General features: G+C 38.8%; 1 protein-coding gene across 3 annotated transcripts in view; it reads right to left on the reverse strand.

Moving 5' to 3' along the window:
• Positions 1-1,120: 1,120 nt before the first annotated feature.
• The window catches only part of ZNF131 (zinc finger protein 131), a 52,628-nt gene continuing 35,871 nt past the window's right edge, over positions 1,121-17,877 (reverse strand). For 2 of the 3 annotated variants that reach the window (XM_030888986.2, XM_045285338.1), the window contains 3 exons: positions 13,778-14,460; positions 4,351-4,481; positions 1,121-2,994 (listed from right to left, as the gene is read on the reverse strand). In XM_030888986.2, coding sequence (XP_030744846.1) covers positions 2,308-2,994; positions 4,351-4,481; positions 13,778-14,460 — 1,501 coding nt within the window. In that variant the 3' untranslated portion in view covers positions 1,121-2,307. The remainder of the gene's footprint in view (positions 2,995-4,350; positions 4,482-13,777; positions 14,461-17,877) is intronic. The other variant, XM_045285339.1, reaches the window with a different exon arrangement.

The following is a 17,877-nucleotide window of genomic DNA, read 5'->3' on the forward strand; positions in this document are numbered from 1 at the left end:
AGCCTACCTCTCTCTATAAATAGAGGAAGATCTGGTAGCAGACAGGACTTGAAGGACTGCTAGTCTCTCACAAGTCTCTCACGGGAGTGAATTGAATTGAGCCATTTGTAGTGCTTTATAATTTAACTGTTGCTTTCTTGTATTATATATTAATCTGTATATGATTTAACAGTTCATTTCTTGTTATATATCAAATTATCTTTATAAATAAATATATTGAATTATCAGCAATTTGGTTTTATCTCTCTAGAGAACCCTGTCTAACACACTTGGGGACATGGATATCGAAGCAGAATGAAAGCTCCATGGAATATAATTGTATTACCAATACTTTCTGCCTTTATAGGGAAAATACACCAAGTTTTAGTTGGTAAATGTAAACTGAAACATAGAAATATTTACATGTTTCTTGGTTTTAAAAGGAAAAATGTAACTTATTCCTATTATCTTTACATGGGATTTCTCAGTAGTAGAAAGCTATTCTTTTAAAAAACACTTCACAAATGTAAAACAATTTAATGTCAAAATTGCTGGAGGTTATTAAGCTTTCAAATTTGTACATTCATTTAAAATGAATATGAACTGGGGGGGGGGGCTAAAAAAGAGGAGCTGATCCCAAGGGTTCAATGGAAAGTAAATATCTAGAATAGAATGATGGAATGTATGTTCGAATTTGTCGGATACAACTGATGTAATGATTTTAACAAAAGTGTTAAGAGCCCCCAATAAAATGACTATCAAAAATAAAATGAATGTGAACTTCTCCCCCATATCCTTTTCCTAAGCCAATTTTTATAGGTTAGAAGTGTTTACTGTAAATTGTATCTCTCAATTCATGTCATATATTGGCCAAATTAGTAACTCACTACCATGAAGTTGATTCTGATTCATAGAGACCCTTTATAGGGCATAGTACAACCCTTAAGGGTTTCAGAGATTGTAAATCTTTCCAGAAACCGACAGCCTCACCTTTCTCCTGCAGAGTAGCTGGTGGGTTTGAATAATCCAACCTTGCCATTAGCAGTTTAACCCTTCACTAGCGTGCCGTGGGTGCATACACATTAGAAAATATCTCAGATCACACATCAATTTCCACACTAGTAATTAACAACAAAAAAAGAGCCATGAACACATAATTTTAAAGTTTACTTTAAAAATGTAAATATTCTCCCAGTATTCAACAGGTAAAGAAAATAGCATATTGGTTTATTTTATGTGGTTGTTATATTTTATTTTCCAAGTAATACTGATTAAAAATATTTACACACCTACTTTTAAGTCCACAGTTTAGCACTCTTATTTGTATGGCTTTAAAAGTTATAGCACAAGATCTTTACATTAAGGATTTGGGGGGAGGGGGGAGATTTCCATTCAAAACAAAGCCTGATATATTATATACATGTTTTTCTCTGCACTTTATTTTAAATACATTAATTTCTTAAACGATGCTCATTTTTTTTCATCTGGTGGTAAAATACTAGTGCAAACTTTTCATCAAAATAAAGTTTACCACAGATATAAATAAATTTCCCAATTGAAATGGCACTTCAGCTGCCATTGAATTAAATGTCTCAACTTAACTTCAATGAAAAAGAATTGGTGGTTCACATTTATAAGCAAAAATATAAAATCCTATAGCATCATCTACATCACTCCTTACCACACAAACTTTGAAAGAACCAGAGATCCTTTAGATAAACTAAGTTGGTTTTGAAAAGGCACATGGGTATGTTTTGTTGTTGTTTTTACATTCTAGAAATGTTGCCATCCCCACTCAGTTCCAAGTGCAGAGATGGCATCTGTGACTCTCGGGGTCGACAAGAACATTACTCAAACTAAAGGAAGCCAGAAGCCAATATGGAACTGCACAGTCACAATGCACTTTTCTTCATGCAGCCTTGGGTTTCCTATATATTCAGTTTTCTAACATGCATTAGAATACATAAGCCTGTATTCTAATGATTTACATTTGATTTTACAACAGGAAAAAAAATTTAAGGAAGAACATGACATAGGAAGAAAAGGGAAAACCCTTACCACAATGAAAATAGACACATTCGTACCCAACAATATAATAAGAATATAACTCATCTAAGTTTCCAGAAATATACTTCTCAGAGTTTCCTGTTCACTTATGGGAAAGTTCTCTCCTCTGTAGTATTAGTGGGGGGAAACCAGTGTGGTTCAATAGAAACAGCACAAGAAATGGTTCACTTTGGTCCACTTGTCTGTCAAGAAAGACAGTCACACTGCCCATAATCAGTTGAAAAATGCAACACGTAAATTAAAATATATTCATTTGTTATGTCATTCTAAAACTGGCATAGCTGTTCTGTCCTCGTCCCCTGCCTTTTCCGCCTCAGAATCCTCTGTTGGTTTGGTTTTTAAACCCTCAGCATCTTCGTGATCTTCCGTGGCATCCTCAGCAGTATCTGCTTGGCTAGGATTTCTCTCCTCCTCGTTCATGATTTCAGGGGTCACTTGATCCAAGCCTGCTTCTAGAAGCTCAGTTTGTACTTCCATTGGCATCTGATTTACTCGCTCAACATGCAGCTCCTCAACATGCACTTCTGTACCTTCTTCAGTTTGAATTCGACCCACTTCTAGATAACTCACCTGGACCTGCTCTGGAAGCTCACTGATATGTGAATCGTGCATTTGGCTGTCCTGGAGCAGATCTGGATGGACCTGTTCCACAGTTACTTGTGCTGAATCCACTTGGACCTGAAGCAATGGTAGCACATGTACCTTCCCAACTTGTTCTATAATTGTCATTGATGTTACAGGTTCAGTTTGCAAGTGTGTTTCTACTGAAAGAATTTCTTCAGTTATTAGACGTTCTGAAATATTATGGGCATCATTGAGATGTCTCCTTAATTCATTTCCTTGCATAAACCACAAATCACATAGAGTACAATGGTTGGGTTTATCTCCAGTGTGAATTACTAAGTGATCTTTAAACTGGTCCCAGCTGTTAAACACACTGTTACAAACCTGAAACAATCAAACACATGGTATTAACAATACTTACATTCAAACAAAAGGAACTACAGGTACATTTGTTCTCTGAAAGGAAAAACTGACGATTTCTTCTGAAAATCTAGTCTAAACTAACTTCTTAAACACATTTTGGGGAAACTTTTTAATATTGTCTTCTTTGGTTTAAGCATGATATACATTTTAAGATTATAAAGTAGTGAGTCTACTTTCTATGTGATTTGTAGTATGTAGTTTCTTCAAGACACAAACGTTTAGACCCATTACATTATTTGGGATAAAAAGTTATTAATTACCAAAGGCATAATTATAGCTACCTTTCTGCCCTCCTTTGGAATTTTAATGGATTGCTCTATGGTTGTTTAATCATAAGCTTGAGACTAGCTGAATTTTGCTGACATATAGGGTTGGGTAAATATTAGTGATTCTAGTTTCCTTGGTGAAATCAAAATAATTATATTATTTACTTTCATTTCTCTGTAGGCATTTTAATCCCTTCTAGTGTTTAGTCCTGTGACATTACACACATTATATTTTTCAACTATCATCACTATTTACAACTTTTTTCAGCACCCTTAAAAGAAACTCAATTAATCAATACCCTATACCCATTTCTCCTTCCCACTGACTCCAGGTTACCACTAATAAACTTTAGTCGCTAGATATTTGCCTACCCTGAATAGTTGATTTAAGCAATGATCATATAACAGTTGTCTTTCAGTAACTGAAGTATTTCACTCAAAATGTTTTCAGGGTTTCATCCACATCACAGCATATACCAGAACGTCACTTCTCTTTATAGCCGAGGATTACATATTCCATTACAACAGTATTTCCCACAGTGGGCAATACTGCGTGCTCCCCCATCCCTAAGTGGGGGTGGGGTGGGGTACTGGTACAATACAGGAGGGTGGGAAAAGCACAAAAACTTTTAACTGCCTGGCAATACTGAGGAATTTTTTTTTTCTCTCTGAAAATGGGACAGAAGGGGTCGGTAAACCAAATACATTTGGGAACCTATGCATCTCAACAGCAAATTTTATTTACCCATTAACCTGTTCATGAGAAACTTGGGTCGTTTCCACCTTTTGGCTAAGTGGTCTGATGTAATGAACACTGTGTACAGTATATATTTGCATTCAAGCTCTCAGGTCGTTGGAGGAGAATAGCTGGGTCCCTAGTATTTTTAACTAACTTTTTAAAAACTAATCAAACTGTTTCCCCGTAGTGGCAAGACTGTGACCAACAGATCCAATTTCTCCACCCCTACTCTCCCCATTTACTGTGTGTGTGCGTGTTATCTTCAGGCACTAAACTCTTTCAATAGTAAATACAGAATATACTCACACGTACCTGACATTCATAAAGCTTCTTTCTTCCCTTTTTTGCCCCTACTCCAGTTTGGCATGCTGTCAGGTGACATTTCAGTGTGCTATTTCTAGCAAATCGCTCATGACAATTTGAACATTCAAAGGGTTTCTCACCTATTAGAATAGAAAATATGTATATTGATAAATCAAGAAAAATGGCAAAAAGCAAGTAAGTGTAAGAGCGTGTTTTCTTTGTGGTTAATTTTAACAGCACATTCTCACGTTCAGATGTTTTACAATACTCAAAGGTGGAAATAACAACACATCTTTGAGGTATATTGTTTAATCTGCTATCTTGGGAATAGGTTTATGAGTTCTTTTTCATTTCTTAAAATTTTTCACTTTTCCTTAGATAAAAATCAGTATCAGTGTTATCTTGGGAAATGGATCAGCATCCATCCTACATGTATTTTTCAGGTAGTTCCCTATTGTGCTGTACACTAGATCCTGTGTTGGGGGATGAAGATGAAAATATAAATTGCCCTTGTTTTCAAATACTTTTTATTACAGGCTAGGGTGTGAAGGCTAAATACATGAAAATAAACAAGTGCAATGAGGTGTGGGTAAAAAGGTCATGGACAGGATAAACTATCTGGAGCAGAAAACAACGGGACCGACAGTTCCAGGAGGACACGGGAGAGGGGGAGGCAGGGGAAAGGAAGTGGGTGTTAACAAACCCAGGGGCAAGGGAACAACAAGTGATCTAAAATCGATGGTTAGGAGGGTGGAGGCCTGGTAGGGCTTGATCATGGGCAATGTAACTGAATTACTGAAACCCAAATGAAGGCTGAACATTATAGTGGGACAAGAGGAAAGTAAAAGGAAATGGAGGAAAGAACTAGGAGGCAAAAGGACATTATTTATAGAGGTCTAAATACAGGCATGTACATATGTAAATATATTTATATATAACAATAGTGAAATAGATCTATCTATCTATCTATCTGTTAAATATTAAGGTAGCAGATGGACATTGGGCCTCCACTCAAGTACTCCCTCAACACAAGAACACTTTGTTCTAATAAGCTGGCATTCTGTGATGTTCAGCTTCCTGACACGATTACTGGAGACAAAATGTGTGCGTAAGGTAATGTGGTGAAGAAAGCTGATGGCACCCAGCTCTCAAAGATATACCAGGCCTCCACCCTCCTAACCATCGATTTTAGATCACTTGTTGTTCCCTTGCCCCTGGGTTTGTTAACACCCACTGGGTGGGGTCTTAAAGACTTGAAGATAAACAAGTGGCCATCTAGCTGAAAAGCAACAAAGTCCACATGGAAGAAGCACATCAGCCTGTGTGATCATGAGGTGTTGATGGGACTGGGTATCAGGCATCAAAGACCCAAAACAAAAAATCCTATCAATGTGAATGCAGAGTGAAGACCCAAAGTCCATCTGTAGATAATTGGGACATCCCCTGACAGAAAGGTCACAAGGAAGAGACTAAACAGTCAGGGTGCAGTATAGCACTTATGAAACATACAACTTTCCTCTAGTTCTTTGATGCTTCCTCCCCACCACTTTCATTATCCCAATAGTACCTTACAAATCCGGCTAAACCAGAGCATGTACACGGATACAGGTAAGAGCTGGAAACAGGGAATTCACGACAGATAAAACCATCAGGACCAATGAAAGTAGTGATACCAGGCGGGGAAGGGGAAGGTGGGGGGAAAAAGGGGGAACTGATCACAATGACAATGATCAACATATAACCCTTTCCCAGGGGGACAGACAACAGAAAAGTTGGTGAAGGGAGACATCAGTGTAAGACATAAAAAAATAACAATAATTTTATAAATTATCAAGGGTTCATGAGGGAGGGTAATGGAGGGAGGGGAAAAAATAAGGAGCTGATACCAAAGGCTCAAGCAGAAAAGAAAATGTTATTTGAAATGATGATGGCAACAAATGTACAAATGTACTTGACACAATGGGTGGGTGGATGGATGGATGGATGGGTTGATAATAGCTGTACGAGCCCCCAATAAAATGATTTTTTTTAAAGGCCATGGAGCATGTACTGCAGCAGTGTTAAGGGAAGGGGCTTGGTTCTGTCTCCCGAGGTAGCGCACTCTAAGCAGATATACAGAAGAGTAAAACGGCATGGGAGGCGAAGAGTAAGCAAGACGTAATACTGATTCTAGTTTTTCTGTCTTAAAATACCAACTAAGATAAAAAACACAAGAGTAGGTTTGGAGTGGGGGGTGTGATAGAACGGTATAAATTCCTTTTTGTATCTGCTTCATTCGAGGTACTCATAGGATACAGTGGAGATATCCAGATATTCAGAGTGAAGATTCACATCGATAAAAATCCAGTACCTCAAAGAGCGGGGAGGACGGATAGTCACTGCCATCAAGTCAATTGTGAGTTGGAATTCACAGCAGCCATATACGAGTTTTCAAGACTGTGAACGTTTATAGCAGACAGCCTCATCTTTCCCTTTTAGAGATGCTGGTGGGTTTGAACTGCAGACCTCAGGGTTAGCAGTCCAACTCCTACTCCACCGTGCCACCAGAACTCCTTCAACTGATATACAGATAAGAGTTAAATGGTAATAAAAACCATTGGTGAGGATAAATTTTCTCAGGAGTTTGATGCCTAATAAAAAAAAAAAGAACCACCAAGTTAAAAAAGAAGATGAATGAGCCGATCAAGGAAATAAAAATGGAGCAGCCAACAGAAGAAAAACTAGGGGAAATTAAAGAAGAACTTTTAGGAAAAGAGATCAACTGAAGAGAGGTGTCAGGTAAGGTATTACTAAGGTATCACTATAATAACTCTAACAAAGCAGTGTTAGTGTTGGGTTGGGTCAGAAGCCAGACCGCAGTGGAAGTAGATGAAAACCGTATTCTTGAAATTCTTTCAAAGAGATTTGGAAGTAAAGAGAAATGGCTAGAGGGGGACAAGTAAATCAAAGGGTGGTTTAAGCTAGGAAAGGCTAGAAATGGCAACTGGAACTCGGTCTTGAAAAGGATATCAAAAGCCATGGGATCCAGAACGCTCCTGGTTGAAAATGAAAATCTCTTCCTCAGGAAGAGAGAAGCAAACAATACAAATGGGTGCTGGGCAAGAAGAGTAGTATGTCGTCTGCTGCAGGCTAAGTTGTAGACAGGGGTCTTGAGTGAAAGTCTGGAATGTTATTACATGCCCTTGAGCTGGTTCCTACTCATCGCGGCCCTATGTACAAAAGAATGAAACACTGCCCAGTCGGGGGCAATCTTCACAACTGCTCTTATGTTTGAGCCCATCAAAGCAGCCACTGTGTCAATCCATATAGTGGAAGGTCTTTTCCAGCTTCACTAACCCGCTACCAAGCATGATATCCATCTTCAGGGACTGGTCTCTTCTGGCAACATATCCAAAGCACATGGGACAAAATCTCACTATTCTTGTCTCTTAAGAGCATTCTGGCTGTACTTCTTACAAGATAGACCTTTTTGTGCTTGTGGCAGTCCATGGTAGTCTCATTATTCTTCGCCAGCACAATTCAAATATATCAGTTATTCTTTGGTTTTCCTTACTCAATGTCCAACTGTCACATGCACATGAGGTGATTGAAAACACCATGTCTTGGGTCAAGGGCGCCTTAGTCCTCAAAGTAACACTCTTGCTTTTCAACACTTTACAGAGGTCTTCTGCAGCAGATTTACCCAATACGATGTGCCCTTTGATCCCGACTACTGGTTCCAAGAGAACAGAGTGTGGATCCAAGCACGACGACATCCTTTTCTCTGTTTAATCATGCTACCTACTAATCCCATTGTGAGAATTGGGTTTCCTTCACATTGAGTTGTAACCACACTGAAAGTTGCAACCCTTGATCTTCATAAAGCAAGAGCTTTTCCCAAAGAACGGCAATTAGGGCATCCAAACTCACTGCTATCAAGTTGAGTCTGACTCAAACTGAACCTATATATAGGGTTTCTGAGGCTGTGAATCATTATGGGAGCTGACAGCAGCTCGGGAAACACATAAATCAGGCACCAAAGATCAAACTTACGGTTCAGAATATGAGTTTTCTCCAGCAGTGTTTAGCAACTAGGGAGTCGGAGTAAATGGCTGCAGTAGTTCCATAATGGAGAGTTTATTTGAGCAGGCAAGGGATCATGGTAGAACACAAGAAACAGAAACCCAAGTAGTATACAACAAGATCTAGAGAGGTCACAGAAGTCAGGAAGGCAGTTATAAAACTAGGTGAACAGGGGAGATGAGGAGAATAAGATTAAATGAGGCAGAAGTTTAAGAACAGAATAAGCAAAGAAGTGAGTGAATTTCAGAGAGAGGCTGGGAGAATGAGCCTGAGATTTCACAGGTGCAGCCCCAGTGATGAGGTGCTAGAATGAGGTCCTCACACTCCAGTAGCACGGATGTCGTCAAGTAATTCTGAGTTGTTTTTCCCCCACAATAAAACAATTTTCATTTCTTTTATACAAATTTTAGGAACTTAAACAGTTTGAAAGAGAAAGCCTAATAACCTACAATAAGTATTATGTTAAAAATTCCTTTCAGTTCAAAAATGTGTAGTGATACACCCATTCATCATTGGCATTGGCAGATTCCAAAGATCGGGTCATTATGCGACAATCAGTGTTATGTGAAAATGGAGGACGAGTGCATCATTACACAACTGTGAAACCATTGAGTATCATAACCAAGCAAACTAATACATTATCTTGACCCTACAATCAGCCTTACTCTCACCCCACACCTTGATATTACTGGTATGTGTGTGTGTGTGTGTTTACATGAAAGTGCAAAAGATATACTTGGAAGAATACATTTTTTAAAAATGATAGTAGTTGTTGCTTCTGAAAGTACCTACTGAAGTAGAAAAGAGATTTGCTTTTAATTGCATACCAAATTAATGAGCAGTTTTTATTTTTTAAAGGTTTGATGAGTCCAATAAAACCTAATATCTGGAAATAGCAACTTTAGATATGAGCAGCAGAGTTCTCAAAGTACTTCCCCCACTTTCTCTTACTTGATACAACCCTAGTGTGATAGTTAAGGATTATGTTACCAAGACACTCCAGAGTAAGGGGCCCAACCTAGCAACGATCACAGCCTGACACCTTCTTGGTGTCATAACCTTTGTGTATAAAAGTGGGAGACACTAGGAACTCTCTCTCTCTCTGCCCCTCCACCTTCCTGCTCACTGGGACTCTGTCTGCCTCCAAGGTGGGCCAACCAACACTGAGAGCTGTGGATGCACATGACTTTGCACCTACCAGCTTCCGATCTTCCTGCATCCTACATCATCTTTCTACATCACTGGCCTGCAGTGAGTCTGAAGGGGGACTTATGGACTAGTACTGGACTTACAGACTTGAGTTGGACTGGGCTGGAAAGCCCTCTTGATATATAACTATGTACTTCTTGATATACACCTTTCTTAAACATAAATGAGTTTCTTTTTGTTTTTATCCAAACCAGCCTAACACATCTAGAAAGTACATATAATCAACTCAGTTTATATAGAAAAGGAAAAGAAGCTAAAAGTTAAATAACCAGTCAAGTTCATTCTAGTGGCTAAAGTCAGAACAGAAGCTGAAATCCAATTCTGATTTCTAGGACCACATTCTGCCACTACACTACTTCTCAGGGAACAACTACTGGAAAACACAATGAATGGTCACCTTTTTTTTTCTTCACACAGGGTAGCCTACAAATTTGTGCCTGCCATCTTCTTGGCACAACAGCCTATTATTTCTGGTTCCCTCTCTAAATTACTATTGGTGTCAGAAATGTGGCCAAACTGGGATGGACCCTTTGGCCCCCATCTCACCAATCACCAAAATGTGTTAATTCTGCAACTCTTGAGTTACTCACTTAAGACCCCATTGTTTTTCAGATATGTCACCAGCTTTCTGTTAGATCTAGTAATTTCACTCCATTCTAAGCCATTTCCAGTTCTAATATAAGCCTGATCAGATCTCTTCCTGCCTTAAGATTTTTAAATAGCCAGTCTTCAATATAAAATTCAAACACATTTACAGCAATTATTTAAAAAAAAAAAAAAAAGACTTTCCCTGTCCCGCCGAGCTGTGTGGAAGTGGAGGCTCCGTCCAGTGTGTTCAAGATTCGGTTGTAATGGACGACGTTAACACTGCTTTACAAGAGGTGCTGAAGACCGCCCTCATCCACAATGGCCTAGCACGTGGAATTCGCGAAGCTGCCAAAGCCTTAGACAAGAGCCAAGCTCATCTTTGTGTGCTTGCATCCAACTGTGAAGAATCTAAGTATGTCAAGTTAGTGGAGGCCGTGTGCTGAACACCAAGTCAACCTCAGTAAGGTTGATGACAACAAGAAACTAGGAGAGTGGGTGGGCCTCTGCAAAATTGACCGAGAAGGAAAACCCCGGAAAGTGGTTGGTTGCAGTTGTGTGGTTGTTAAGGACTATGGCAAAGAATCTCAAGCCAAGGATGTTATTGAAGAATACTTTAAATGCAAAAAATGAGCAAATAAAACTTTGCTAATTGTTTAAAAAAAAAAGGCATGATCTCAACCTCACCTTCCCCATCACTCTATCTCTCTTACCCTTAAGCCACTTACAGATCTCCCATAATGCCTAGACATATGCCACATGGTCAGCCTGTCTTACCTCTTCAGCCACACACCCTAGCATTCTTCGACATGGACCTTCAGCCATGACATTCAGCCATAACAAACTACTAGCAGTGGTTTTAAGCAGGTGTCTTCCTCTTATGATTATGTATGTGACATCTCTTTTACCTGGAATGCCCTTCTAGCTTACATCTTTTTGAGTCACATGAAGTGAAAAAAACATGAAAGCCCCCTTCCCTCAATGCCCAGGCAGAAATTCCCACAGGACTCGGTTCACCTCTATCAGGACTTAGCCACACATTGACCAGACCTGCTTTTCTCCCTCAACACTGCAAACCTCCTTGAAGACAAGAACTCTATGACTTAATATCATCATTGCTGTTTTCCATATAGTTCAGAAGTAATAGAAATTTTGAAAAGAAAGCCACAGATTACATTGCACACATTTTGAAGAACATCCAAGAAAACCAATGAATAAAATTGTCCAAAATATGAAATCGAGGAAGCTTCAAAAAACTTGCGAGAAATCCTATTATCTTTTAATTCCATTTTTCCGCTTACTTTTTGAAGCTCCCTCATGTTTGTGTTTTTTCTGATAGGGGAAGGCACAGGAAGGGGATCATTTTTATTATTAGACATAGTTTATTACAAGGGAAAAATGACCCACCTCTTACTAACTTAAACACCGTTTAAATTTACTTATGTTCTCTTAATTTATTAATTGATCATATCTGCAACCTATCTATCTAATTACTAGCTCAGGTTAAATTAAAAAAAAAATTTATGTGCCGAGTTGTTCCTCCATATGGCATTTGATCCTACAATTTTTAACACCATGTTATCCTCATCATTTTGGAGGGAAAGACAAAGTCAAACAACATATTCCACTGTCCAGTTCAAGACACAAAGTGCAATACCTAAAAAGCAGCACATTTACAAACTTGTAAAATTATTTCTGCTGCACATTTTTCAAATAGGTAGATGTCTCCAGGCAATGTTTTGGGCAAAAGAATGATATCTGCTAGGACACACCAAACTTCTACCAAAGTGCACTAATTACCTAATAACAATTATTTACTAATTAAATGTGTTGTTCATCTATCAGCTCTTCTGCAAAATTAACCACAAAAAAGTTAACCACATGCACAAAAAGTACAACAGACCATTAATTAGAGAAATTTGCTTTTCAAGGACCAAAAATTTTTAACTGTTGGCAATCTCCAAATATGCTGCGCGTGCACACGAGGGGGCTTCAAAGTGTTCTTGGAAAAATTGATGTTAAAGATATTTGAGTTTCAGTAGCTTACAAAGTATCACATTAGTTTTAAATTGGCAATTCATACACATTTTGTTTCATTTCATTCCTTGAAATCCTCTCAGTGTAATATCACTTACTGTTTCTTTGTTTTCCCATGAACTTTTTGAAGCCCCTTCATCTATTTTAACCACCACACGTAGCAAGGACTTGGAAACACGTGTCCAGAGACATGACATAGCACACTCCTAGTAACTGCCACAACCCTGGTTAAACTGGGTTTAGGGACACCCCAAGTTTTAAGGCACCACTACATCTGGTGCAGGAGACCTTGCTCAAAACAAAAATGCCTGAAGAGTGGGAACTGACAAGAGAGAAAAATAAGGTATAAAGGATACAGGACTATGAGGGTCAGACGTCCTGCAGTCACCTCCCTGGAACATCTCTCTCATGCCCATGAAGGCTCCTAGGCTGAGAAACAATACAAAGCCCTCCTTCTCCCTCTGGCTGTCCCTCTGGCCTAGCACTTTTGTCAGTGGAGAGGTGGTGATAAAATGAAGCTAGGCTACGAAATTATCTCACAGAGACCACATATACAGTATAACCATGTAAGGGACTCTTTGTAAATGTACTCATTTCTCTATCAGGTTAACATAATACAAAAAAAAAACACCTACTAGAGTTGTTAGTTACACTCAGGAATTGAAGAATTATTACTATTAAGGGTTCCAGTTCATAAATGCATGTGTTATTCCAAACACGTTTTATATGCCTCTGCAATCAGGAGATTGCTGTAGACAAGTTCTCTGAGTAACATACTTGTAAATCTCAATAGAGAGCCTTCAAAAAGAGAAAAAAAAAGGTCTAACTGAAACAGTGGCTTTTGAGGAATCTGCTAGGTCAGTATTGTTCACAAGAGATCAGTTGAGAGTTATATGGGGTATTTTTAGTTTTGGGGGGAGGGGGAGACCTATTATAAAAGTTTTTTTAAAACTGAAAACTTAAAAAAACCCCAAAAAACTGAAAACTGCAGATAAGCAAAAGGCAAAAAATTCCAAGATACGACGAAAGTGTAGAAATAAACAACCTAAACCCACTGCAACTGAGTTAAATCCAACTCATAGCAGCAACCCTAAAGGCTTCCGAGACTGCAAATTAAATCTCTATGGGAGCAGCCTCATCTTGTTCCTGGAGCATCTGGTACTTGTCAATTACTGATTCTGCAGTTAGCAATCCAATGCTTAACCAACAGTCACCGAGGCCCCTTGGAAAACTCATTTTTAATAAAGATACTTATGATTTTCTTAGCAATACTTTTTTATTTACTCTAATAAATCACAAACCATGTTTTATATTCTTAAATAAGAGCCAAGGTATCAGAATGACAATTTCTTTCAAGGTTGACCCAGATTTTGCTAGTTAAGCATCAATATCTCAAAGTATTATTCTGAGAAGTGTGTATTTATATCCTGCACATTGAAAAATACAAAGCTGGTTTCTGTGACACCAATTTAAAAAATGAAACAATTATTAGAACTCATACCTGGTGTGAATATGTAAAAAATATATTTGTAACATAAAATACCTGTATGTTTTCGAAGATGCTCTTTAAAGTGTCCAAAGTGGTCAAACTGTTTCTCACAATACTGACAAATATGAATTTTTTTCCCAGTTCTTTGCTTCTTACTGGCACCACCTTCTTCCAGGTGGTAGCAATTGAGGTGCTGTTTCCATGCGCTCTCCCGCAGATACCTTTTATTGCATATTTCACACTTGAAACTCTCAGTGGAGTGTGATTTCATGTGCTCCTTAAAATGGTAAAACAATTTAAATGAACGGTTACATTTCTCACAATGGAACAAGTCCTTCACATGTGACAGCTGAAGTTCCACAATTTCAATACCTTCTACCTGTTTGATTGTGGGGTCAGATGCGCATCCACCTTCTTTAAGATGCCCTTTTCTATCACCCTGACGATACTTGCTGGTAATATCTGCCAAAAGAGCTAAAGCGGAATCATCGGAGGAACCTGTGCTTTGAATGTACTTTATAGATTCCTTGGCCGAAGCCACTTCCTCCAATGTTTCAATGCCTTCACCTTCCACTTCAATTGTGTCTTCGGCAATCTCCACCTCAATTTCAACAGGTTCTGATTCTGCAGAGGGCAGGGATTCAGTGATAACATTGGATGTTTCTGCAATCTTTCTCTTTTTTGCCTCACTTTTTCCTGTGCTGTTTTCCTCAAGCGGAGCTGCATTTTCTTTGTTCCTGAAATACATAATGTATGAACTTAAAAAACCCACAGGGCCAATCAAAATCCTAGCAGGCTTTTCTGAAGAAACTGACAAGTTGATGACAGAATTTATACATAGACTTTCAGAGAGCAAGATCAGGAGACCTAGACTATCTGATTTTAAGACTTACTATAAAACTAAAAGAACTATGGTAATGTGATATTGGTGACAAAACAGGCATGATGATGAACAGAAAGAATTAATTTCAAAAACAGACACACATGTACATAATAAATTACTTTTTGAAAAATGTCCCAAAGTGATTCAACAGAGAAGAGCTTTTCACTAATACTGCAGGGGAAAGTGGTGTCCACATGGAAAAAATAAACAAGCCTCACCTTTGCCTCAACCATACCCAAAAATTTAACTAAAAATGAATGGTAGATTTAAATATAAGAACTAAAACCATTAAGAACTTCTATAAATCTGGCAAACTAGGTTTCTTAAGATCACACAAAGAAGCCATAATAGAAAAATTGATAAAAAGAATTTCATCCAATTTAAAACTTTTACCCTTTGAAATCATTTAAAAAGTCAGCCACAAACAAAATATTTGGGAACATTTGTCAAAAAGGGCTTGTACCTAGAAAATAAAAAGAATTCTCACAATTCAATAAAATCTGTAAAAGAAGATATACAATTGCTTAGAGAGAATATCCAGTTAGTCTCCTGCTTTACATAGCCTACAAACAGTCCCTGCCAGCTTTCATTCTGGTCTACCTTTTCAAGAATGTTTGCATAACAAATAGCCTTAGAGGAAAGAGATAGGATCTCCCTTTGGAGCAAAGGGCACATTTGTTTACTGTCCAATATAAAGACTGTCCTCAGAGCAGAAAAGTTCAAAGAAGCTTGCTTGTAGCCTGTTTTAAACTACTTGAGTTTCCTAAGCTGGATATATACTTCAGCTGTGATGTATGTAAACCTAACTGCATACACAGATATCTAGGCCACCTATACTTGAGGGAAAGCACATGCGAGAGGAGAAACTGACATATATGAGTAAAATCCCTTTGCATCTGACCCAAGAGCTTTGGATCTTCTGCCAGCTTCAAAGAATTGATATGACCCTAATTTTCCAACTTGCAAAGTAGAACCTCTCAGAGTTTCTAGAGTTTTTGGCGATAAGCTACTGATAAAGACTTTGTAGAAAAAGGAGGAGTTCTTACAGAGTAATGAAAGAGAGTTGGATTACAGTCCACTGGAATCAGAAACAAATGTCGGGCCAAATGAGCAACAGTTGGTCCTCCATTTTATTAAACACTGATGAGAAGATGGATGCAGGAGCAGTACAAACAGCAAATTCAAAGATAGCTGCTGGAGCAATTGCACTGATTTTTGCACTCTCCTTTGGGTGGGGCAAGGAGAGGGAAGGGGAACTTTCCCAAGCATTCTAATGGTTAGCTTTGGTCTGTGCCCCATAACAACTATAACGTACCAAGATTCCTCCTGAGTCAGAAGGACAAAAGGTCCCACCCTTTTTCATAGAAGTTACTGTACAGTGATATGCACTTACACTGAGTATGAAAGGAGGATTCAATCATCTATGCGCAGAACCAGAAGGCTCATTATAACTTCCATTAGTTTACATTTGAGCTGAGGGGATGACTTAATGCTTATCAAGCAAAAAGGACATACTTGCTGTAGTCTAGTCTGTCGTGTCCACCTTAGATTCTGTTGGAACCAGGCAAAAACACAAAAGATGCTATCAGAATAGCAGAGCACCAACTGCCCCAGTCCCAGAGTAGGATGTGTTCCTAAGCCACTGCTCTGCAAGTTAAGGTGAGTCCGCCAAAGACGTAAACCTTCAGATTGGAACTAGAGAGCAATGCAGACAGAGATGTCGAATCAAAATGCATTCACTTCCCCATCTTGTTAGTACGAGAGAGGACTATCCAATTAGAAAGAGTCACATCTACACAAGTACTACCCTGTTTCTCCGGAAATAAGAAAGTGTCTTATATTAATCTTTGCTCCCAAAGATGTCCTTGGTCTTATTTTCAGGGTATGTCTTATTTTTCCATGAAGAATACGGTACACATTTATTGTTTACTGTTTTATTAAAGAGACCTCGCACTTCCTGTCTGCTCCGGCTGCGCTGTGGCCAACAGTGAGCTGCACGGCAGTTCTGCTGCTACGGTCCAGAGTCCAGAGTTACGGTAGCTTCGGGAGGTCCTTATTTTTGGGAGGATGCCTTACATTTCAGGGAGAGGCATTACAAAGGTAGTACCAGTAGAACAAACTTCCCCAGCATTTGCCACCAATGGCAGGGCAGGATTTACTACAAACGCTTATAACTTCTGATATAGACATACTTTACATTAAAAGATAATGCCTTTTTGATTGGCAACTCAGAAATCTGTCTCCATGGGTGTGATTATAGTGCTATCATCACCAGCAAGGGGTGCTGATAGACAAATTCAAAGGCCTGCTTACCAGGTCAACTTTCTTGGGCCTGTGCAGGCTCACAATGTTTAATCTACCCAGTCTAGCATCTTACTGGATTTTTTTTAAAGTTCTAGACAGTATTATCACTTACGTATTCTACTTACTTTTTATCAGCTAATTTGAAAATCAGTATTCATTAAGTAGGATGTCAACCAACAAGCTGCAGTGGAAGTTGTCCAACAAGCTGTGTCATGTTTTCTACCTTTAGAGGCTCAAAACCCTTCGGGTCTCATAACTCTAATGACCTCTTTGAGCAACTAGTCTCTGAGAACGCTGATTCTGGAAAGAGGAGGCAGCCTCCACACAATGCTACTGCTTGGGATTTTGGACTTGTGAACTACATGACGTGCCCGTAAGATACAAACCACTTGGAAAAGTAGCAATTAGCTTGTTCTTGAGCTGTTGTTGAAATCTGAAGTCTAATCGTTGGAGGTCTTTTGACTCCCCAATCTAATATTCCCATTTGTGAATGTGTTAACTCAGATGTCGTTAACACAAAAAGAAGCTTAAAAAACCAGTCATATTTGCCAGAAAGAAATAGTAGATTCAAGCATAGAGCTGACCTCTTGGGTTTCCCTTTTTTTTTTTTAAAGGCAATTCTTCTATTCTGTTGACCAAAGTAAAGTTACCAGTTCAACAGGGCCCTTGACTCACCAGGTTCACCTAATTGCCTAGACCTGGACTATGGTTTGCCTAAGCTATAACTCAGTGTTCATGGAGATGCTGCAGTGCAAGATGCTCAGCCTCAACACCAACTGTGGAAAATAAAAGTGGGCATGGTTCCTCTGCTCATGCAGTAGTTTCCAAACTGAGTCTTGTTAAAGTTTTTTGTTTTTTTTTTAACTAGCCCTTTACAATGGCTTAGCTGACTAACCTGCTCCTTGGAAAAGTACAAACCAAAGTGTGGCAGGTTAGAAACTTATCTTTGGTGGTATAAATTGGGGGG

Source organism: Echinops telfairi, unplaced genomic scaffold (assembly GCF_000313985.2).
Source record: "Echinops telfairi isolate 266 unplaced genomic scaffold, ASM31398v2 ScPeMD7_7469;HRSCAF=8507_1, whole genome shotgun sequence".
NCBI lineage: Eukaryota > Metazoa > Chordata > Mammalia > Afrosoricida > Tenrecidae > Echinops > Echinops telfairi.